Source organism: Squalius cephalus, assembly GCF_949319135.1.
Source record: "Squalius cephalus genome assembly, chromosome: 2".
Taxonomy (NCBI): domain Eukaryota; kingdom Metazoa; phylum Chordata; class Actinopteri; order Cypriniformes; family Leuciscidae; genus Squalius; species Squalius cephalus.
In genome coordinates, this window is record NC_137123.1 from 4504265 (window position 1) to 4527767 (window position 23503).

Here is a 23503-nt window from a genome sequence, read left to right on the forward strand (position 1 = left end):
TTATTCACACCCCAACGCAAATATTACGGTGGCCAAGAGAGCTCAACGCACTGCAACTGAAGAAAACACATGCAAATAGAAAAAAACACCCGCAAATTAAGAAAACATCTTCATCAGTTTCACAACACACGTGTGCTCCAAATACTCACAACACAACCAAATACAGAAACGTGCTGCAAATAACATAGACCACAACGGAACATTTTCCAGGGGAATCAAAAAATCCAGGGGCTGATGTTCCTTCATCCATGCGGAGATGTCCGCCAGACAGCTTGAGATCTGTGCAGCTACTATGGGGTCATCTAGTTGAAAGGAGGAAGAGCTGTGTGTCATCAGCATAGCAGTGGTAGGAGAACCATGTGCCTGAATGATGTGTCCCAGTGATGTGGTGTAGATGGAGAAGAGGAGGGGTTCAAGCACTGAACCCTGAGGAGCCCCTGTGGTCAGCTGATGTGCTCTGGATACCTCGCCTCTCCATGCGACCCTGAAGGACCTACCTGTGAGATAGGACTCAAACCAGTGGAGGGAAGTTCCTGTGATGCCCAGTGATGAGAGGCTGGACATAAGGATCAGATGATTCAGTGTCGAAGGCAGCAGACAGATCCAGGAGAATGAGAAGTGAAGATTTGGAAGCAGCTTTTGCGGTCTATAGGGCTTTTGTGACCGACAGTAACACAGTCTCAGTTGAATGTCCTTTCTTGAAGCCAGATTGGTTGACATCCAGCTGGTTGTTCTGAGACAGGAAGATGATACTTGGTTGAAAGCAACTCGTTCAAGTGTTTTCGCTATGATTGGTAGGAGAGAGACAGGTCTGTAACTCTCTACAAGTGACGTGTGTAATGTGGTGGCATAAAAGCTCTGGGAAAACACATGAAATTGAAAATTAGTAGCATTGTGTGAAAAGAACACCATGGCTCTTTCATGATGAAATAAAACTTCATTTTTTAATTAAAATTAAATGAAAATCATCCAACAATGGAACAAATACAATCATCATTGCGCCACTTTTAACAATTAAAACAGGTTTATCAGCGTTATGAAATCCAGGAACTCATAGATACTATCTTAAGGCATTTTAATAGGTCAAGTTCAATATACAATCATTGTTCTATTCTGTCTAACAACTTCATTTGCATAATTTGGTTCAATCCATCTCTAACTCTCTCAAACCACATGAAAGCGCAATGTGACACTGCCTCCTACTGGCTGAATGTACAGTTTCAGGATGAGCTCAATGAGTCCTTTATCCAGATTTACTGATGAAAAGACACTATGATGATTCAGGAGTAGTTTGTTCTTTAGCGTGTTTCTTCTGGTGGGTCTGAAAACTACCTAAATAAGCGAATCTCTCGTCGCAGATGGAGCAGCGGTAAGGCTTCTCTCCTGTATGAACTCGCTCATGAGTCTTCAGGACGTCTAACCGAGCAAACGTCTTGTCACACTGAGAACACTTGAATGATCTTTCTCCTGTATGAATCCGCTGGTGATTTTTTAAGGTACCATATTTAGCGAAACTCTTCCCACAAACGGCACAGTTATACGGTCTTTCTCCAGTGTGAACTCTCTGATGAAGTCCAAAATTAACCGGACTAAAGAAGCTCTTCCCGCAGTAGGAGCACAGGTACGGTTTCTCTCCGGTGTGAGTCCTCTCATGGCAAGTCAATTGAGATTTTTGACGGAAACTTTTATCGCAGTGTGAACACTGATATGGTTTCTCCTGAGAATGTATTTTATGGTGTGACTTTAGAGAACTTGAGTTTGTGAAGGTTTTCCCACATTCGCTGCACTGGAACGGCCTCTCATTGGTGTGAACGCGCACATGCTTCTTCAAATGGAATCCATACATGAATCTTCTATCGCAGTGAGGGCACTTGTACGGCCTTTCACCCGTGTGGATTCGCTTATGAATATTTAGATTCCCTTTGGTGAGGAAATACTTGTCACACTCACTGCAGTGGAAAGTCTTTTCACCAGTGTGTGTCTTCATATGAGCTCTCATATTAGATGGAAGGGTGAAAAAATCCTTCCCGCACTGTTCGCAGTGAAACTCCTTCTTCAAGCTGTGCTCTTTTGAATGAAGTCTCTTCTCTTCTAAAGTGGGAAAGCTGATGTCGCATCTCTTGCATGTCAAGTCTTTCTCTTCTGTGTGTGTTCTCTCATGTCTCGCTAAATATCCCTGTGAGCTCAATGTTTTCCCACAGGTGACGCAGGAGAAACTCTTGACCTTCAGCTGATCTTCTGATGTCGAGGTTGTTTCTTCATCAGTAGATGAACCGCCATTCACATCTGAAAAGAAAAAGGTATCAAAATGTCTAACTTTAAATGAACACAAATAGATTTAATGAATCATGCACTTACCATCATGAAAATCTATAATATCTGTCTATATTTTATTAGCTTAAAAATTAAAGATAAATGTGAAATTGTGATGCAGCTCATGATACAGTGTTTGCAACACATCGGTTCACAGTAACTAATGTCTGCACCTGCTGATTTAGGAACACAACTAACGCCTGTTTCACACATACTCCGTGTGCAGTGCGTATGCGGTGCGTGTTGCGGTGCATAACTGATCAGCGGCTGTACCACAAACACATACTCACTATTTTTATTTCAAATCCAGAAGTTATGCAGCAACTTTTATTTATATATATAAAAAAAATTGTCAGCATTGCGATTCTCTTTGTACACATATACACTCTTTAATAGACGTACGCACGTTTAAACTAGGGCTGTCAACTTTAGTCGTTTAGTCGACTAATCGGTCGATGCCGTCTTGGTCGACTGACATTCTCATTGGTCGACCAGTTGCATTTTTTTTTTTTTTTTCACCAATAAAGACATTTTCATTGATTTACTCATTGATATTTATTCCTTTATAAGCAGTTATATATTACTGTATTCTAAATATAATTCGCCTATGTTTTTATCCCCAACTTTAAATGCTTTAATTTAGGCTATTTTGTAACATGCCACAGTTTAGCGCACCACGTAGAACACTCGTAGGCTGCACTGCTGCTTCGCGCTCAGTAAGGAATATAGTAATCTCTATGTGTCAGTCTGTCCGTTTGCATTTTTATTATTTCGAGAACCGTTCATCCAATCGACTTCACAAGGGAGTGCAGTGTCGCATTTGGTGCAATATAGACAGACATGCGAGACGCGACACGTTCAGAATTAATAGTAAACTACAGAACAGCGCGAGCGGGAAGCGGCGCACCTCACGCGAGCAGGGCTATATTCTCCGAGAACGGACACTGCACTAGTGATATAAAACGCACACAGTCTGATAACTTAAGCAATACTTTTAAGGTAGTCTAATATTTTTCTGACTAACAAATTACTGACACAGTAAAGGGTAGATTTAAATAAAGAAAAACGAAATTTAAATAAAGAAAAACGAAATTTAAATAAAGAATAAAGAAAAAAACGAAATTTAAATAAAGAAAAAACGAAATTTAAATAAAGAAAAAACGAAATTTAAATAAAGAAAAAACGAAATTTAAATAAAGAAAAAATGAAATTTAAATAAAGAAAAACGAAATTTAAATAAAGAAAAACGAAATTAAGTTAGCCTAAATTAAAAACGAGATTAATTTAGATTTATAATAACGGGTAAAAAGTCTAATACATTTTGTTTCTATTATTCTATTTTCCACAATGTCAAAGCAACAGCAGCAATACAAGCTCAGGCATGCACTTCGGTCCATACAAACTCCGCTGTTCTGCGCTCCAGCCAGAGGAACACTCAGTCGGTTCTGTTTCTAGCATGCACGCGTTTTCCGCGTGGCTCGAGCCGCGCCTGAAGCCTTGTTTATACTTTCGCCTGGCTCCACAGCGCGAGTCTCCGCAGACTGCGCGCGCACCTCCCGAAACGGATGCGGCGCCGCGCACGTTGTTACAAAAAATGTCGCGCACACCGCCAGGTGAAATTGGGTCTTGCGAATCCAACGCGCACGACCGCCCACACCGCAATGACGTCATTTTTGCCGCGCGCACCCTCGCGCTCGTGCGGACGCGTCGAGTATAAACCAGGCTTGAGACGCGTGTCTCACGCAGGCAGTGTGCAAACTCCAACCTGATAACATGGGAGCCGAAATAAAAACAGAGACTCTCACGCCACGCAGCCAGTGAGTCGCCAGCCTTATTCAAGCGCGAATGAGAACCATTTCGCGGGGGATCCCAGGTGTAAATAAAAAATAAAAAAAATAAAAACGTTTATTCATTGTTGTTTTATAAATGCTTTATGACAATTGTTTAATAAATGTTCAATCAAAATGCAAAACATCGCGTCTTTTTTTTTTTTTTTAGTCGACTAATCGTTGCGCAGGACAGGACTTTGGTCGACTAAGCATTTCTTTGGTTGACTACAGCCCTAGTTTAAACACAATTTAAACAATGTAGGCCTATTATTCCATGCATTACTTCTCTATATATTAAGTTGCACAAGCAAGTGGTCAAATATTTAACCATTTACTTATATTAAAATTGCGAACATTTTAAATTAAAACTTAAAGCTACACTGTGTGATTTTTACCCCCATCTAGCGGTGAAATTGTATATGACTACCCACTGAATTTTAGTTTCTGTTCCTCTCAATTCCGAGGGCGTTTTCACTCCTACGGTGGCCGTATTATTCCAAGATTAACATGGCTTCCAGTTATCGACTTCGTCCATGACAATAATAAACAATACGTCTAAAATGAATAAAACTACAGGACAGATGTCAGGAGGTAAACGTCACCCTTGGAATCGGCTATCCCAGCATAATCAGATTAGGCTAACGTTACAATGTGTACAAAGTAAAAGCAATTAAAAATAACTAAAATTTACCTTGTCCTTTTTTTTATATAGCTTAAAAAATTGCGCCTTTAAAACTATTCATCACCTGTGATCCGTCGCAGCACAGATTTATGTTACAAGGTAAACAATACTTTTTCACCATTGACGCGAGGATGAAGTTATACTAGAGGTCGTTCTGGCGTTATGCACAACCATGCTATGGTTAGAACTTAGACAAGCAACTATAAAACTTCGAATTTACACAAATGAATTACAACAGGCTGAATTACCTGTCGAGAAGAAAGCAGGCAACCTCGGCGTCCGTTTTAAAATCTTTTCTCCTCATGAGCTCTTTCCATCTGGGAAAAGTTACTCCAATATTGACTATGGTCTTGCTGATTTGTCTGTCGCGTTGACGTTTTAATTCTCTCTTTCAAATGTGAGTACGCGCACACACACACACACACACACACCACACTATCTTTCAAATCTGCCGGCACTCGCGAGCTCGCGAGTAATCTCCCCCTCGCATTCGTCACGGTGTCACTGAGTGAAAAACGCAAAAGGCGAAGCTTGAATTTACTGGTATGCCCCTCTTTGGCTAATATAGTTTCAAGATGGAGGGGCAACATGGCGACCGGCATTCGAACCCCTCACCCGTATGTACTTTCAATGGCAGATTATAAACTTAAGAGAATACTTTATTACTTGAAAGAAGTAAATATACATTAATGAGCACATATATTTTTGAAAGAACTAAGTGTTTTTTGCTAAGAATCAACTAACAAAGTTACACAGTGTAGCTTTAAAATTGACAAAAACAGCCGACTCTCATGCCTTTTCTTTTGCATTTAAATTTTAATACTATAAATCTTGCATGTCACAAATAACTTATTTTTCCACCTCCACGAATGAGACAAGTGTTGTTCATTTTGTCGCCTTGAGGTAAATTGTAGTTCTCTTTCATAGGTTCACTCAACGCTTCGTAGCTTAAGACGCAGTGCGAACGCCCTCTGGGTGTGCCTATTGTCTGAAGCCCTTATAGAATCACGCCAATCACATTGTACGAGCGAGCGCCATCTGCTCCTCAGATTTATCTGCCTTCACGAAGCGGCCATTTTAGCCCTTCGGTCTCGGTTTTTCTGGCACAAATATTGGATTTACTATCAACATTCTTCATTTGCACTTCAGCGACTGCGAATAGTGGAACTCAGTTCTCCTTGCGGTAAAGAGTCCATGGAGTTTCGCCATTGCCTGCCGCCATGCGCTCGCTTTATTGCGAACGATGACCCTCACAGCAAGTGTGGAAAACGTTTGGGTTTTTCGCATGCGGGTTCGCGAGGCTCTCCTAGGCTTGTCAAAATGTAAATTTTGTGACAACATGCTTCTCAAAACCCTCCGCTCTAGGCTCACGGTTTTTGAGAAGGAGTCATTCATTTCCCCCTGTTGTGCTCCCGATCTCAGCACCCTGCTGAGGCCTCACAGGGAATCCGCGACCTGGGGTTTGGATGTAGAGCTCGAAGATATAGGATATGAGCAGACGGGCCAAGCCCTTTCTCTCCCTCCCTCTCCCGAGCACGCACGCGGCGTCCTGCCAGTCGAGTTTTCACATGATTATTTATGCCCCAGCCCGGGAGCGCGTGAGGCGGTTTATTTCGGGCTGGAAGATGTGATTTACACTGCAGCGTCCGACTCCGAGGATTTCGGGCCTGCTTTAGCTGATGACGTTCTCCCGCCTAGCGGCCAGGAAGCGCAGCCTACTGTGGCCTACAAGGAGCTTATTGAAGTGCTTTCGCGTGCTACAGAGAAGCTCGCTATCGACTGGCTCGACGAGCCCTGCAAGTCACAATCGTCTAAACTCGATGAAAGATTAAGTGGCCAGAGTGGAGAAAGCTGCTCTTTTTCAGTGATCTGCATCACAAGATCTCCAGATCCTGGAAACAGCCTTTTTCCACTCATCTGACAAATGCAGCAGCCGCCAACTTCACCATCCTTGTTGGCTATTCCGGAGATGGACGAGGGAACCGGAATAACGCCAGAAGCTGTCAAAGAGCTTCGTAAGGCCACGGATCTGGCCTTAAAAGCCACCAAGCACACCACATGCGCTTTAGGTCGGTCCATGGTGGGTGCTGTTGCTGCAGAGCGCCACCTATGGCTCAATCTCACAGAGATCCGCGACAAAGAGAAGGTTTTCTCAGTCTGGACTGTTCGGGGAGGCGGTCAACACCGCAAAATCCCAGTCGGCTGCTTTCAGAGAGTTTATGCCCAGGAGGGTTAGAAAGGATTCATCTAACCCCTACCCGTCTCAACTCAGAGAACGTCCTTCTCATAGGACGGAGTTCACCGCTAGGAGGAATGACTCGGCTCATCCCCCACCAGCTACGGTTTTGGGGAGCCTGCGGTCGCACGTTTCCCCGCCAGCAAACTTGAGCTGAAGCGGTCTAACAAACCTTCCGCTCCAGCTTCCTCGAATCGTTCCTGACCCTCAGGTCAGAAAAAGGAAAGCTTCCCCTGATTTACGAGTTTGGGACAGACCGCTCAAGCGTTTCTGCCCACCTCTCACTTGCTCTCCTTCTCCAACCCTGCCACTTTCGCCGTCCAGTGTGTTTTGAAAGTGCATTTCCTATTCAACCTCGTTCAAACCGTCCGGCGCAGGGGGAAGGAGACGCGTTAAGCTTTCTCCCCTCGCCTCTGACGCGTTTGATACCTGCCGCTCGCATCCTCGGAGGCACGTTCTGTTTTCCTCAGGAGCAGGCAGACCCTGTAATACCGACCCAGACAGTGGTACCTCCCACTACGTGCCAGGACGCCAAGTGCTCTCCATCATGTTTGACCACGCCACCCCACAGGAGTCAGCGCGACACCCTAAAAAGAATGGAGGCGTCTGCCAGGGGTATCACCTTGGATCCTCCGTACAGTTCGGCTTGGATACACGCTTCAGTTCTGTCGCAACCTCCCTTGCTTCAACAGGGTTTTTCCAACTGTAGTCAACAGCGCCTCAGAGGCTTCAGTACTACAGCAGGAAATTTCGTCCCTTCTCCTCAAGGGGGCGATGGAAGAAATTCCTCCGAAGGAAGTTGAGCAAGGCTTCTTCAGCTGTCACTTCCTGGTCCCGAAGAAGGGCAGCGGTCTATGACCTATACTAGACCTCCGCCTGCTGAATTTCTCCCTTTACAGAGGGAAATTCAAAATGTTGACTCTGAAAGCTTTCATATCTCAAATTTGGGCGGGGGACTGGTTCGTGACAGTAAACCTGAAGGATGCGTATTTCCATATTCAGGTCGTACGGCGACACAGAAGTTTCCTCAGATTTGCCTTTGGAGAAAAGGTGTATCAGTACAGGGTCCTTCCTTTTGGTCTCGCTCTAGTGCTGAGAACGTTCACAAAGTGTATGGATGCTGCTCTGGCCCCGTTGCGGCTCCAGGGCATCCGTATACTCAACTACCTGGACGATTGGCTCCTTTTAGCACACTCCAGGGAATTAGTGACTCACCACAGGGACATTGTCCTTCATCACATTCAGTCTCTCGGCTTGAGGTTAACCCCCTGCGCGATAGGCTCGTTTTTTTCCGTATGAGTGCAAAAAAAAAAATGTGTTATACATCAATCGATCCTGTTTAGTGTTTTTTTTTTTTTTGTGTATGCTCATAATAAATACAAAGTGTTGTGCTTTTCGCCAAATAAAGAAAAATAAACATGATGCGAGTTCTGCCTACTCTCCGTCAGTGAAGTCAATTCTGAAACGCGTCCGAAAATGAACTGTAACTCAGCGAATACTCAGTCAAACAGGCATACAGACACACAGGCATGAAGCTTGAATTCTCTTCTTTTAAATGAAGTAATTTTTATAAAAAACAAATATTCACAGTTTATATAATATGTATGTAAAGAGAGAGATGTCAGTCGTTCTCATCTCAGCTAATTAAGTTTTAATGTGACTCCGCCTACGGAGACCGCGCTATTCAAACGCAAATGTGAGGCAATCCATACAAACCTGTGAAACGCCCACATCAGCTGGATAAGGCCGGTGAAACACTGGATGCGTGGCGTAAGCGTCTCAGCTGCGTGGCGTGTCCGTTTTTATTTCGGCTCCCATGTTACCAGTTTAGAGTTTGCACACTGCCTGTGTGAGACGCGCGTCTCAGGCGCGGCACGAGCCGCGTGGAAAACGCGTGCATTCTAGAAATAGAACCGACGCCTATTTTTCACGCGACACGCAAGCGTCTTGGAAGCGTTTCCATGCAAAATTGAATAGGAAAATCTGTTTATTTGTCATTTTGACACGAATACATATTAATAAATGTCCTTTTGATGTTTAAAAGTGTCTAGGTTTTGACATAAATGCAAATATAAATGTAATTTTACAAAATATGATCGATTTTCAAATACTGCTGTATTGAATGAACAGCTTTTGGCAAACTCTATTGCTTTACTGAGATGAGGAATATATACTGTATGTGTTTTGTCAAAAATAAAGTCATCAACTAACTAATGAATCCTTTACTTTGAAATACGTATGATAAAATGTATACTTTAGTTTTGAAAGACGTTGACTAGTTTTGAAAAGATTATAAAGTATGTATGTGCATGCATATATATATGTGTGTGTATATATGAAGAGTTCAGATGCAAAAGCCTCTAAATGCCATCTGAAATTTTCTCCTAGAATGATCATTTTTATGAAGCTTGTATATTTAAGTTAGCTATAGGTGAAACACCTGAATGAATGGCTCATTAAGTATGCAGGGACGTAGTCTCACCAGGTGTGAACTACTAAATATGCATGATGCTGTTGGAGCGTTTACGCCCCATCCGCATATTGGCTTTCCAAACTAAAAGTGTTTCACAAAACTAAAATCAATGTATCGTTTTATGTGAATGATTAGGCAGGATGATTTTCACATCATTTTGAAGAAAAAATTCTAGGCGATGAGATCCATTAGTCAAAAGTCTTATTGCCACATATTTAGTATGTGTTTTGTGGCCTTATTTCAGAAACTTTAATTTTTAGTTTTTTCGATACCCATGCATAAACATTCAGGGCTCGAATTTCGGCGCGGGATTGCGGGTATTGCGCATAATTTGAATCATTCCCGCAGGTCTGCCATTTATACTGCGGGAAATTCCCGCAAACATTGTTTCACTTTAGCATGTAGGTTGTATTCGTAAATTAATCCACACAGATTATAAAATCAAATCAGTCATTTTAAAACTGTCTGCGAGACGCAATTTCACCAACAGCGCGAGTGATTCAGCAGCGCTGCGTCTTCTATCTCTCGTCTCTCTAAATGGGTTGCACAAGGCAATCGTTAAGCGCGCTGGCATTTCGGGAGTCGGGATAGACGGAATTGTCACATGCATAATCGGGCTAGCATTGCATCATGAGTAACTAAAGTTTACCATTTGCACGTCTTTTTAAGTCTTACCAGTTTAAACATACACGCGATTTTAAACTCTTCGGTACTTGCGCGCTGTCTGAGAGATGTTTTTTTTTTCTCTGCACCACGCATACATAGAGTAAAGCCGCCTTACAAACAGCTCGTGGGTAACAACAGTTATTTTCCGTGGACTATATCGCTTTAACAGTCAAAAACATGCGAAAATCATGTCAATTTCGGTCTTGGTGAGTATCCTCTAAACACAGTCGGTTATGTCTTAAATAAGCATAAATCGCACTTGACCGTATAATGAAAACAGGATCCGTGCACTAGTGCACAGCAGCCATATGTGTCTGTCATTAATTTGGTTGTCAAACCAACAAAACATAGCTTTCATTTTAAGGAATCAGGATTATTAGCCTATGTATTTCATTTAGTCAGGACTAAAATACTACCCAGTGTTATTTTACATTTGATTACTTTATTCAGTCTCTGTAGTATTTCTGAATACTGTTAGACCTAAGCAAAAACTCTTTATTTCTCTTTATTGGTATCTTCTATTGTATTTATTTGTGCTACTTGTTTCAATTTAATTCAAAGATTGAAATCAAGCTTCCTTGAGTTGTGTAAATTATTAAGAACAAAATTACCTCATTGTAACAATGCAATGAGTAAGCATACATTTAGGCGAGATAAATGTAATAAAAAAAAAAAGTCTAAACTCCCCCCTCAAATTAAAAATTCCCCCCCATAAGAATCACCTAAGGGGGGATTTCCCCCCCATTTTCCAAAATGAAATTCAGGCCCTGAACATTATTCTCTCAAAAATGAAAACATGTACATACATGTGGCTCACATATTATGGAAGTCCTGTTTGTGCTATATAGAGTGAATTTACACCTTTGCCATTAACCCCCTGAGGTCGGCTATCGCGCCGGCGCGATAGGCTCGTTTTTTTTCCTTATCAGTGCAAACAAAATCAAAATTCTAATATTAATTTTTATCTTATATGCTTGTGTTGTACATCAATCGATCCTGTTAAGTGTGTATTTTTTTTGTGCATACTCATAATAAAAACAAAGTGTTGTGCTTTTCGCCAAATAAAGAAAAATAAACATGATGCGCCATCGTGCCAGATTAAAATGTATGTTATGAAATGAGTTTGGAGTAAAAACATGAACTAAGCCTAATATCGTACATGTATATATAAATAGACAGAAACATGTTAAAATGTGAACTAGACTGGTAGGCAACCTTTCAGTGCTAAATTTATATACTTCATATATATTTCACTCAGTTTTGATTAGCTTATGACACTGATTATAATGCTAAAATACTTCTTTATGCGTAATGTAGCTTGTTTGCGAATATCTGCTAATGTGATTTAGTGCAAATATGTTTCAGCCTCCGGTAAAATATGTGATATAGCCTACTGTCTACATTATATTTTTATAAATGCTCGATTTTGGTTAGCCTAAGACACGCTTCAATACTGCCTTATGCACAGATGTTTGTGAATACAGGTGTAAATGTTTGAAATGTAGTGATGTGTGTCGTTCGCGAACGATCCGTTCATTGCGTGTGTCACTAAATGCGTGCGGATACCCATCAACAGATACTCGCGGTGACGCGGTCTATGGCCCATAAATAGATATTTCTCCGTTCTATGGCCCATCAACTGTACATTGTTTGTCCATAACCATCACTTGCTCAGCAGTTTACTTTGAATAATGTATGCTAAAAGTTTTATTTTGATGTTGTTTTTTAGGAATGTGAACCTTCAGTTCTCAGTGCGATCGAGAAATCATACCGAGTAAGTGCATAGACGTAATATTTTACAGATGAAATGTAGCCTAATTGTGTTTACATCGTCATAATATAAAAGTAGCCTACCTATTCTTGTGTGAAATGACAAAAAACATCTATTCTGCTTATACAGGAGACACTGCGCAGATGAGGGTGAAAACACAAGATACATGGAGGACAAAGACATTTCCATGTCCTGCACCTGTGACTGCCTACAACAAACACATGGGATGTTGACCTGTCTGATCAGCTGATACAGTACTACACAACACAGCACATAACCATGAAGTGGTACAGTAAGATTTTTCTACACTTCTTGGACATTGCTTCCACCAACTCTTTCATTGTGCACAAAGAGCTACATGGTAACTTGTCCCATAAAGAGTTTATGGAGCAACTTATAACAGAGCTCTGTGGTGTGTCACAAAAAACGGCAATGAGTTTTAAATCAGTGTTGGAAACCGTTGTGCTGCTTAATATATATTTTTTATAACCTGTAATAGTTTTTTCAGGATTCTTTGAATAAAAATATTTTTGATAAAAAGTTTGGTCTTTTTTTCTTTCTTTTTTGGAAAGGATGTATTAAGTGATAGTAATAACTTTAAGTCTTTCCATTGTTAGAAAAGATTTCTATTTTGAATAAATGCTGTTCTTTTTAACTTTTTATTCATCAGTGAATCATTCTTAGTTCATCATTCTTTGTTCAGGCTGCCTCACAGCACCTTGATGGCCCATTAGCCATGGGGGGAGTGTCTTTAGTCACACCCCTGGTGTGAATCACATTAATATTCATGGCCCACGCATACAGCAGTGCTGACACAAAAACTGACATGCAAAATTAAAATCGTTATATTGTTGTTTGTGAAAGAGTGGTCAGAATGATTTTCACCTCATTTTGTAGAAAAAATTCTAGCCTACAAGAATAGTAATTCCAAAGTCTTATGGAAAACTATTCAGTATGTGTTAAATGGCCTTATTGCAGTGACAATGTTTTTCCCAAAACATACTAACCACGCATAATTTTTTTTTTCTATAAAATGCAAACATGTACATCCATTTTGCTCACATATTATTGTAGCAGAGTTTGTGCTGAATACAACAAAATTACATGTTGGCCAATAGTATGTTGTAAGTAGCTGAAATAAGCACAAATGTCAGGTCATGTCAAAACATCTCAAGGGCCCCAAAAACACCTCAGACTCCAGAGGGTTAATAAATGGAAGATACATACCTGAAGGAATAAAATCATCATTGTCATCATTTTGATTATCCTCATCCTCATTTTCTTCATCCTCAACATCATTTTCTTCATCCTCATTCTGAACATCATCTTCATCCTCCTCCTCCTCCTCCTCCTCCTGGCTCTGTTGTTGTTCCTCTGCTGTGGTTTCTTCTCCTCGTCTCTCTATCAGGTTCCTGCAGTCCTCCAGTGTGACGGAGCACATCTTCATCTGCTGTTCTCCAGCATTACAGTCAGAGGTTTGATCAGCGGATCCATGATCCTGAGCGTCAGTATAACACAGTAAAGTGAGGCTGAGCTCTGAGTCCTGTGTGTCTCTGGATCTCCAGACTGAATCCTGAGCTTCTGTCCCATCAGTCACACACACTGAAACCTTCTCCAGATCCTGACAAACACATCATAGATCAACACAAATAAACAACAACCTGTTGATATTAGCCTCATTACTCAGCAGTTATCTCTAGTGGGTATACTGGTGATTTGTTAGCATATTTTGCTTCTGGCTTAACTTGAGATGTGCATAAGAAGTGAGAAGCTAACAAAACTTTGGTTTTATTGAGCTGAAGGTAGGGCTGGGCGATATATCGCATCGCATTGTTATGCGCATCTCGTCAGTAAAGCCGGTTCCTTGATTAGTAGTAAATCACCATCACCTGCTTTCAGATGGAGCGGCATTTACTACAAAGAGCCGTAGTTAACTGACAAGCTGAGCCATATCGCATTAATATCGCGGACGTATCGCCAGCGATAATTAATGCGATATGGCTCAGCTTGTCAGTTAACTACGGCTCTTTGTACACAGCAAAAACTCCAGTGTTAATTTAACACTCCTGGGAGTGTATATGAGTCCACACTCAAGAGTGTTGAAGATAATGAGATAATTAAGTGATGATTGAGCATTATTGAAGACACCTGATGTTAACAAGCTGCCAGAGACTTTTACAAAGGACTTTTTATTGCAGTTCTTGAAACAAAGTTTCGGGACCACCAAACCAGACGGAGCACACAACAGAGCTTCGTCATGGACACCCTCAGCATACAGCCGGTGAGTCCCATGAAACTAGTGCTCCTCGACAGAGAAACAAGCCGATCGACTTACAAATCGATGGCACAAACAGGGGGCGAAAGACCCAAAGGCACTCGAGACATCAGATTGTCACGAGCATCACATATTGCCGCAGTAGCATCCTCTACCCCAGATACAGCTCTGACAAGGATTGCAAACACTGGTCTCCTACCACCGCCTATACATCTTGAGAACAGATTTGAAGTACTAATGAATGTAAATGAGGAATCCCCAAATGTGATGAATGTGATCAAACACAGACTGAATGGGCCAGTAGCTAACACTGATGCTAACTGGCGCTCAAGGTCTAGCAGACAGCGGCACTCAGCTCAGAGCGCAGCCGAGCCCAGGACTCTGATAGTGGGGGACTCCATAATCAGAAACATTAGCGGCAGGGATACAACTACGTGCTGCCTTCCACAAGCAACAACTTCTGATAAAAACAGGGAACTTCAGAACATTCTGATGAAACATAAGACTGCAAATCAACTCATCATTCATGTGGGGAAGAATGATATTCATAAAGAGCAGTCAGAACTCCTTAAGGAGGATTTCAATGAACTTTTTGAAACACTTAAAAGACTGAAAGTTCAAACATTCATCAGTGGACCTCTCCCAGCAAGAGGAACAAACAGGTTTTCACGGTTACTTGGGCTTAATACATGGCTGCAAAAAACCTGCAATATAAAATGAGCAAACTTCATTGACAATTTCAATCTTTTCTGGAGTCAACGACAACTGTTTCATCGAGATGGCCATCACCCAAACAAACTTGGTTCAAGAGTGCTAAAGGACAATATCTACTTCTCCCTCAATCATCCTTCTGCAGTGTGTGTCAATCTGAATGACACACACACACCTGGAAACAGTATGAATGACCACAGGACTTCACTTCAGCAGCAAAATGGACATGCGGTTGACATATCACACAAGGACAATGATAACACCACTCCGCCACAACGACCTCTGCTCACGGACCCAATCTCAGCTGAGTCCTGCCCACAGAGCTCACCACACACAGACATATTAGAACTGCTTGAAGATTCAACACCCAAGGACGTCTTCCTGGAAAACAGCCAGGGAAGCCAGGACAGCATATCACAGCCTCCGATAACACCAGAGCAACAGCCTCTTTCACTAGACACATTATCCCTCTCTCCAGCATCGCCACTTCTGTGCTTCTCACAGAAAATAGAAGAACTGGTGTATGCTGGAACCAGACTATCCCACTCTTTTGCTGCAAGCCCCCAGATACCAACCAAAAAACGACACGCACCGCTACCACCCGCACCAAAGCCTGCGGGCCCAGCTCGCCCTCCCCCTCCTGTGAGAGCTCTTCGGCCTCTGCCACAACGCCAGGGCCCACACCCTGCTCCATCTGCTCGAGGTGAACCAAAAACAACTCATACCAGCTCTCAGTGATATGTGTCGGGTCCCCGCTCTAATAACAGTAACTTTCTCAAATGTTTACAGAACAAGCGGAAACCCAGTGTGCCTGTATCTTTCTCTGTTGCTGTTCTATTACATGATAGAAAGTCAAAGGCCTTCAATAGCCGTACAGCAAACCCAACTAATCTGGTGCCTATTGCACGTCAAACTAAGATTGCTGTGACAAAAAATAAGACTGTCAAGTTAGCACTTTTAAACATTCGTTCACTTAAAAATAAATCACTTCTAGTCAACGACTGGATAACCACAAACAACCTGGATTTTATGCTTCTAAATGAAACCTGGCTATAAGACAGCTTTAGTGCAACAATCCTCAATGAAGCAGCCCCTCCTAACTTTACTTTTATGAGTGTCTGCAGAGCTGTTAAGAGAGGTGGGGGTCTAGCTGCTCTTTTTAAATATATTTATCAATGTAAGCAAACATCATTTGGCAATTACCCGTCTTTCGAATATCTGGGTACTGTGTTAAAAGGTGCTCCACGCATTTTATTTATCATTATTTACAGGCCTCCAAAATACTCTCCAGCCTTTGCTGAGGACTTTACAGAACTGTTATCATCCATTACCTCAGAGTTTGACTGTATTGCCATTGCTGGAGATTTTAACATTCACATAGATAGTGCAGAAAATAATATGGCAAAAGAAATCCAATACTGTTTTAAAAACTTTTGATCTGACTCAGCATGTACATGGACCAGGGATGGAAATTAGCACCCGCCACCAGCCAAATGCGGGTGATTTTGTGTTGTGGCGGGTAAACTCGCTTCACCTACCGGCCACCGTGGCGGGTAAATAAAGATAGCATACTGTTTCAAACGGACGGCGGACACTTTTAGAGGAGGCACACCTTCAAAAAAAATGTGGCGTTACATCGCAGGCGTTAAGAGGTCTGCAGAGAAAACATCTTTGAAAACATTGAAATCACTCGCGCCTGACGCGCTATTCGCATCCGGTGTGAACGCACCAATGCGACGGTGGAGCGTTTTTAAGATTTCCACTCTGGAGGGTGGTTTCACTTTTTTGCGTTTTTAAGCCCCAAAAATGCCGTCGCCGTCTAAACGAAAGGCACATCTGATAAAATATTTTTACGTTTTCACCCGCGAGCGTTCTCGTGTAAACAGGGCCTAATAGTTTCATTGTTGGGACTAAAAACCTAAAACTGGAAGCCATAAAAGACCACGAATCATCTAAATGCCACATCCAGGTAAAAAAGAGAAATATATATAAGAGAGGAAGAGTGTATAAGAGAGAAAGAGAAAATGTCAGTATTTCATTGAGACTTGAGATTAAATAAACTGCTTAAGTATTGTAGATCTTGTAGTATTAATTTTCACATGCAGTTACACATTGTCGGTTAAAAACAAGAAAGTGGCTGGTAAAAACATTGAGTGGCTGGTAGATTTTGAAATCCACCAGCCACAGTGGCCGGTGGACAAAAAAGTTAATTTCCATCCCTGACATGGACCCACACACAATCGTGGACACACTCTAGATTTACTTATCAGTAAGGGTCTAAACATTTCATCGATTGTTATTAAGGATGTAGCACTGTCTGATCATTTCTGTATTTTCTTTGATATATTGATCTCTCCTGCCATTGAAGCTAGATCTGTGTCTGTCAAGAAGAGATGCTTAAATGAGAACACTAGTGTACTATTTATGAAGGCTATATCCTTAACACCAAGCATATCTGCAGACTCTGTTGATTTTCTCCTTGATTCTTTTAACTCAAAAGTTAAAAGTGTAATTGATGAAATTGCTCCTGTTAAAGTCAGGAAGAAGAGTGGCAGACAAAAAGCACCTTGGAGAAACTCAATAGCAGTGCAAAATATGAAAAGACAATGCAGAAAAGCAGAGCGCATGTGGCGGAAGACAAAACTTGTAGTCCATTATAACATCTACAAAGACAGCATCCATGCTTTCAATATGGAACTAGGCAAAGGTAGATAGACTTTCTTCTCAAATATTATAAACAGCAATTTAAACAACACACACACTCTTTTTGCTACTGTAGGGCGACTGACAAACCCCCCAAGCCAGATTCCCAGTGAAATGCTCTCAGACAACAAGTGCAGTGAGTTTGCTTCTTTCTTTTCTGAGAAAATCAATAATATCAGAAAGGTGATCAGCACATCCTTGAGTTGCCCTGGGGTCAGACAGATCAGACCACCTGAGAAAGTAGTTACTATGTCTGATTTCAAAGAAATTGATGGCAAAATTTTGGAAGAAACTGTACAGCACCTTAAAACATCAACCTGCGCTCTTGACACACTTCCCACATCATTTTTCAAAAGTGGGATAGTCCAAAAATGGTTCAGGTCATACTTAGATGGGAGAGGTTATTATGTGAGTATAGGAGACCATAAGTCTGAGTGGACATCCATGACATGCGGAGTCCCTCAAGGCTCAATTCTTGCACCACTCCTGTTCAACCTGTATATGCTCCCAATGAGCCAAATAATGAGAAAGAACCAAATCTCTTACCACAGCTATGCAGATGACACACAGCTCTACTTAGCCCTATCGCCTAACGATTACAGCCCCATTGACTCCCTGTGCCAATGCATTGATGAAGTAAACAGTTGGATGTGTCAAAACTTTCTTCAATTAAACAAAGACAAAACTGAAGTCATTGCGTTTGGAAACAAAGATGAAGTTCTCAAGGTGAACGCATACCTTCACTCTAGGGGTCAAACAACTAAACATCAAGTCAGGAATCTTGGTGTGACACTAGAGTCAGACCTTAGTTTCAGTAGTCATATCAAAGCAATAACTAAATCAGCATACTATCATCTGAAAAATATTGCAAGAATTAGATGCTTTGTTTCCAGACAAGACTTAGAGAATCTTGTGCATGCTTTCATCACCAGCAGGGTGGATTATTGTAATGGACTCCTCACTGGCCTTCCCAAAAAGACCATAAGACAGTTGCAGCTCATACAGAACGCTGCCGCCAGGATTCTGAGCAGAACCAGAAAACATGAACACATCACACCAGTCCTCAGGTCTTTACACTGGCTCCCAGTTACATTTAGGATTTTAAAGTATTATTACTGGTATATAAATCATTCAATGGCCTTTTAGCTATTATGCTGGATCCAGCTTCCAGAGGAGATCAAATGTGCTCCTGCTGTAGTTACATTCACATCCAGACTCAAAACACTTCTGTTTAGCTATGCATTTACTGAATGAGCACTGTGCCAATGTTCGTCCGACTGTTTGTACTTTACTGTATTGTATTTATTTATTTTGTAAACTGTTTTAATTTTTTATTATTTTAATTTCTTCTATGTAAAACACTTTGAATTGCCATTGTGTATGAAATGTGCTATATAAATAAACTTGCCTTGCCTTGCCTATAACTGCCAGATGAACAAAGAAAAAAAGTGATCTGATGGTGTTGGTTATATTATGACAATCATCATTTGAACTTTATGTTTTTGATTTATGTTGTTGTTTACAGCATAACTGTGATTCTGCATAAATATCCAGAATTTTAGATATAATATAAAGGATTTCTTAAAAGTTGTTTTAAAACAAAAATCTTTCTTTTAGGCACACACAGATGTCAAGATTCAGTCTATGCATCTCAACAATGGTGACGAGCAGAATATTCAATTAGGAAAAGTAAATTACATAGACAATTCAGATCATGATTTATTCATACCGCAATGCATGATGGGAGCCATTATTGAGTTGTGATTGGTGGCAGCCACTGCAACATGCTTTATTATTGTCACCATTGTTGAGATTCACAGGCTGATTATTGATGTCTGTGTTTCTACATAAATTCATTTGAAAGTCTTTTGATCAGAACAATGTTTATTAAATATTTTGGATAAAAAGAAAAATACTGAAAATCACATGCTGTAGAATCACAAAACTATTAATATGTTTTATTTTTCAGATCACAGCATGATTATGTCAAAACCATAGACTGTAAAAAATATGGACAAAGCGTCTGTGACGTCACCCATAGACTTTCTAAAGAACGGGTTTGAAGCCGTTTATGGGGGGTATGGGCGGCGCCATCTTGGAAAATGTTGGGAAACCCTAACCCCGCACACCTTCTGACGCAGCGCTCAGCTCGCTCTGCTACTCCGGTTATCTCTGAGTATATTTTAGGCAACGAAATATGTTATAAAACACCATACTAACTCTTTTCGTTTTCATTTAAAGAAATCTTAAAGCTACACTGTGTAACTTTTTTAGTTGATTCTTAGCAAAAAACACTTAGTTCTTTCAAAAATATATGTGCTCATTAATGTATATTTACTTCTTTCAAGTAATAAAGTATTCTCTTAAGTTTATAATCTGCCATTGAAAGTACATACGGGTGAGGGGTTCGTATGCCGGTCGCCATGTTGCCCCTCCATCTTGAAACTACATTAGCCAAAGAGGGACATGCCTGTAAATTCAAGCTTCGCCTTTTGCGTTTTACACTCAGTGACACAGAGACGAATGCGAGGGGGAGATTACTCGCAAGCTTGCGAGTGCCGGCAGATTTGAAAGATAGTGTGGTGTGTGTGTGTGTGTGTGTGTGTGCGTGTGCGTGCGTGCGTACTCACATTTGAAAGAGAGAATTAAAATGTCAACGCGACAGACAAATCAGCAAGACCATAGTCAATATTGGAGTAACTTTTCCCAGATGGAAAGAGCTCATGAGGAGAAAAGATTTTAAAACGGACGCCGAGGTTGCCTGCTTTCTTCTCGACAGGTAATTCAGCCTGTTGTAATTCATTTGTGTAAATTCGAAGTTTTATAGTTGCTTGTCTAACCATAGCATGGTTGTGCATAACGTCAGAATGACCTCTAGTATAACTTCATCCTCGCGTCAATGGTGAAAAAGTATTGTTTACCTTGTAACATAAATCTGTGCTGCGACGGATCACAGGTGAGGAATAGTTTTAAAGGCGCAATTTTTTAAGCTATATAAAAAAAGGACACTGTAAATTTTTGTTATTTTTAATTGCTTTTACTTTGTACACATTGTAACGTTAGCCTAATCTGATTATGCTGGGATAGCCGATTCCAAGGGTGACGTTTACCTCCTGACATCTGTCCTGTAGTTTTATTCATTTTAGACGTATTGTTTATTATTGTCATGGACGAAGCGATAACTGGAAGCCATGTTAATCTTGGAATAATACGGCCACCGTAGGAGTTAAAACGCTCTCGGAATTGAGAGGAACAGAAACTAATTTTCACTGGGTTGTCATATACAATTTCACCGCTAGATGGGGGTAAAAATCACACAGTGTAGCTTTAAACATTATAGCCACACAAATGTGGTTCAGGCAACGCGTATTGATTATATTCACTGCACATAACGTTTGCCTATTTATGAAAAAACAAAATATAAAACACAAACCTGCCTCTTTTCATTTTAAATATAATATAAAAATATTAAACATTTTATGGTCCAGGCAATATGTGCATTTGTACTAAACAACAGATTTTGCAGTAAACAACATTACAGATCATCTTCGTTGTATTAAAATTTAAAATGACAAAACTCAACCCAGTCTCTTTTTGTTAAATTTCAGTTTTATCAATATTAGCCATTATAAAAGTATAAGTAAAAGGTATAAGAAGCTATACAAATAAAGCAAACAATTCAGTCAAACATACAAAGTCAGCGCTCTAGTCTAACCATACATCGGTAAAGTTAAATAGCTTATAAAGTTATGAAACTTCCCCTCAGCCAAAACGATTGCCCAGGGAAAAAATTATAGATTCACGAGACCAAAAATCGCCCATTAGATATTCACAAGACGAGTTATATCTCCTTGTCAGCTGTCAATCAAGCTGTCAATCAAAGTTAACCACGCCCTTATTGTCATACATTTTATATCTAAATACGATCTAAACTAACGAGTAATTCACCCCCCTCACAGTTGTCAGGCACTCGGAAGCTATCGAAAAATACAATAAAAGTCCATGGGACCAACCTGTAAAAACATGAATTTATGCTGTGAAAACAGACATTTTAACATGGGGGCTATGGAGATTTGCTCCCTTTTGGGACCTCGCCCTAGCGGATTTTCGATGTATTGCAGTTTTTCGCACTTCCGGGTAGGCTTAATTTTTCAGATCAGAATGTTGCCGCTTGGTCAAAACGTAACAATCACTATCAGATCACACTTTGTTCATTTGACTGTTATAAATCAATAACAGCAGACAAACAAAATCTAAAGTTAATAATATAAGGGTCAAGAGCCCAACTAAAGCAAACAATGATCACCATCACGGTGTCTTACAATTTGTGATTTTCTCCTTCAGTGATTCTGCTTGTTAACATCAGGTGTCTTCAATAATGCTCAATCATCACTAAATTAATCACTTAATTATCTCATTAACTTTAACACTCTTGAGTGTTAATTTAACACTCATATTTTAACACTTTAACACTCTTGAGTGTGGACTCATACACTCCCAGGAGTGTTAATTTAACACGGGAGTTTTTGCTGTGTAGTAAATGCCGCTCCATCTGAAAGCAGGTGATGGCGATTTACTACTAATCAAGGAACCGGCTTTACTGACGAGATGTGCCTAACAATGTCATGCGATATATCGCCCAGCCCTAGCTGAAGGATGAAATGATGAGCTGCTCAAACCTCTCTGTTGGGGTTGTCTCCTCTTTCTCTCAGCTTTGCCTCCAGTGACGCCACCTCTTTCTTCAGCTGACAGATTTCAGTGATGAAATCCTCAATATCCAGCATGGACAGATCAGTTCCTACTGATTTACAGCAGATCACATCCATCTGCGCTCTCATGGTCAACATCTGACGACAAACACATCATCATTATTACAAGAGGCATTTATCCACATTTTATGCATTTTCTGTAAAGCTGCTTTGAAACGATGTGTATTGTGATTGTGAAAAGCGCTATACAATGTGAATTGAATTATAATGAACTTACACTGATTTAAACTCAAAATGACTAATGATAATGAAGGAGAACAGAAATACACAGAATAAGAACATGATGGCAATTTCTGAGAATATTAATACACAGGTAGATATTAATTACAGATATAAAATAAACATGTTTAGGCGTGTTTATGTTTAAATTCACTATTGTAAATATATCATTACAACACATTACCAGTATCTAAAACTGAAATTTAGCTTCTGGATTTAAACACAGATTTCAGAAATGTAACATGATAATGTGATACTTGTACTCGTTTCTAAGCGTCATTTAAGTGTCCAGCATTATAAATTGATTGAGAATCAAAATTAGAAAATTAAACAACGTGTTAACTTTCGTTTTATTACAAATATCACAGTTAAAACACAGCTACCGTAGTAAGCAACGGTAAATGTGTGTTTACAACTACAATTATACCAAACTATGGTTACTGTGGTAAAATCATGGCTAATTCGTTTTTTTTTTTATGATAAATGCGAATAAGTAGTTAGTTTAAAGTTCATTAAAACACTACAGACAGAAACTCAACAATCACACACACAGTTAAAAACAACACACCTCAGTCTGAGCCAGGCTTCCTCTTCTTCAGTGGTTTTACCGGCGGACTGAAGAGCGTCACAGAGACTCCTACAGGTTTCAGGAAGAAACGCTAGTCAGTAGATATATCGGGTCTACAGCAAACTTTCTCCGTCTTTTTCTATATCAAAAACAAGCTTGAATTCCTGTGGTGCAACTACGAACGTGAATCATGTTTATGTTTTCTCTATGGTTAAAGTTAAATTGTTCAATTGATGACCACAATGTAAGTAATTTATTTTTGTAGTTGATTTGTCATGTTCACGGCAC

At 40.5% G+C, this 23503-nt stretch overlaps 1 protein-coding gene across 2 annotated transcripts; it reads right to left on the reverse strand.

The window, feature by feature from the left end:
- Positions 1-924: 924 nt before the first annotated feature.
- Positions 925-23266, reverse strand: LOC307154501 (uncharacterized protein). Of its 2 annotated transcripts, none has more exons than XM_079864505.1 (4): positions 23216-23266; positions 22339-22506; positions 13198-13591; positions 925-2286 (listed from the first exon to the last, which is right to left on the reverse strand). In XM_079864505.1, the coding sequence occupies exons 2-4, from the start codon at positions 22504-22506 to the stop codon at positions 1271-1273; spliced, it is 1578 nt and encodes a 525-aa protein (XP_079720631.1). In that variant the 5' UTR covers positions 23216-23266; the 3' UTR covers positions 925-1270. The 2 variants fall into 2 exon arrangements, with proteins under 2 accessions (XP_079720631.1, XP_079720632.1); XM_079864506.1 differs by having other exon boundaries at positions 23199-23223.
- Between the last annotated feature and the right edge of the window lie 237 nt (positions 23267-23503).

Bases quoted from the DNA above. Each gene is read 5' to 3' on its own strand.
- LOC307154501 (XM_079864505.1), bottom strand. From the start codon at position 22,506: ATGTTGACCATGAGAGCGCAGATGGATGTGATCTGCTGTAAATCAGTA. The intron at 13,592-22,338 runs GTTTGAGCAGCT...TGTGTTTGTCAG, and splicing joins GAGACAACCCCAACAGAGAG to GATCTGGAGAAGGTTTCAGT. The intron at 2,287-13,197 runs GTATGTATCTTC...TTTTCTTTTCAG, and splicing joins TGATGATTTTATTCCTTCAG to ATGTGAATGGCGGTTCATCT.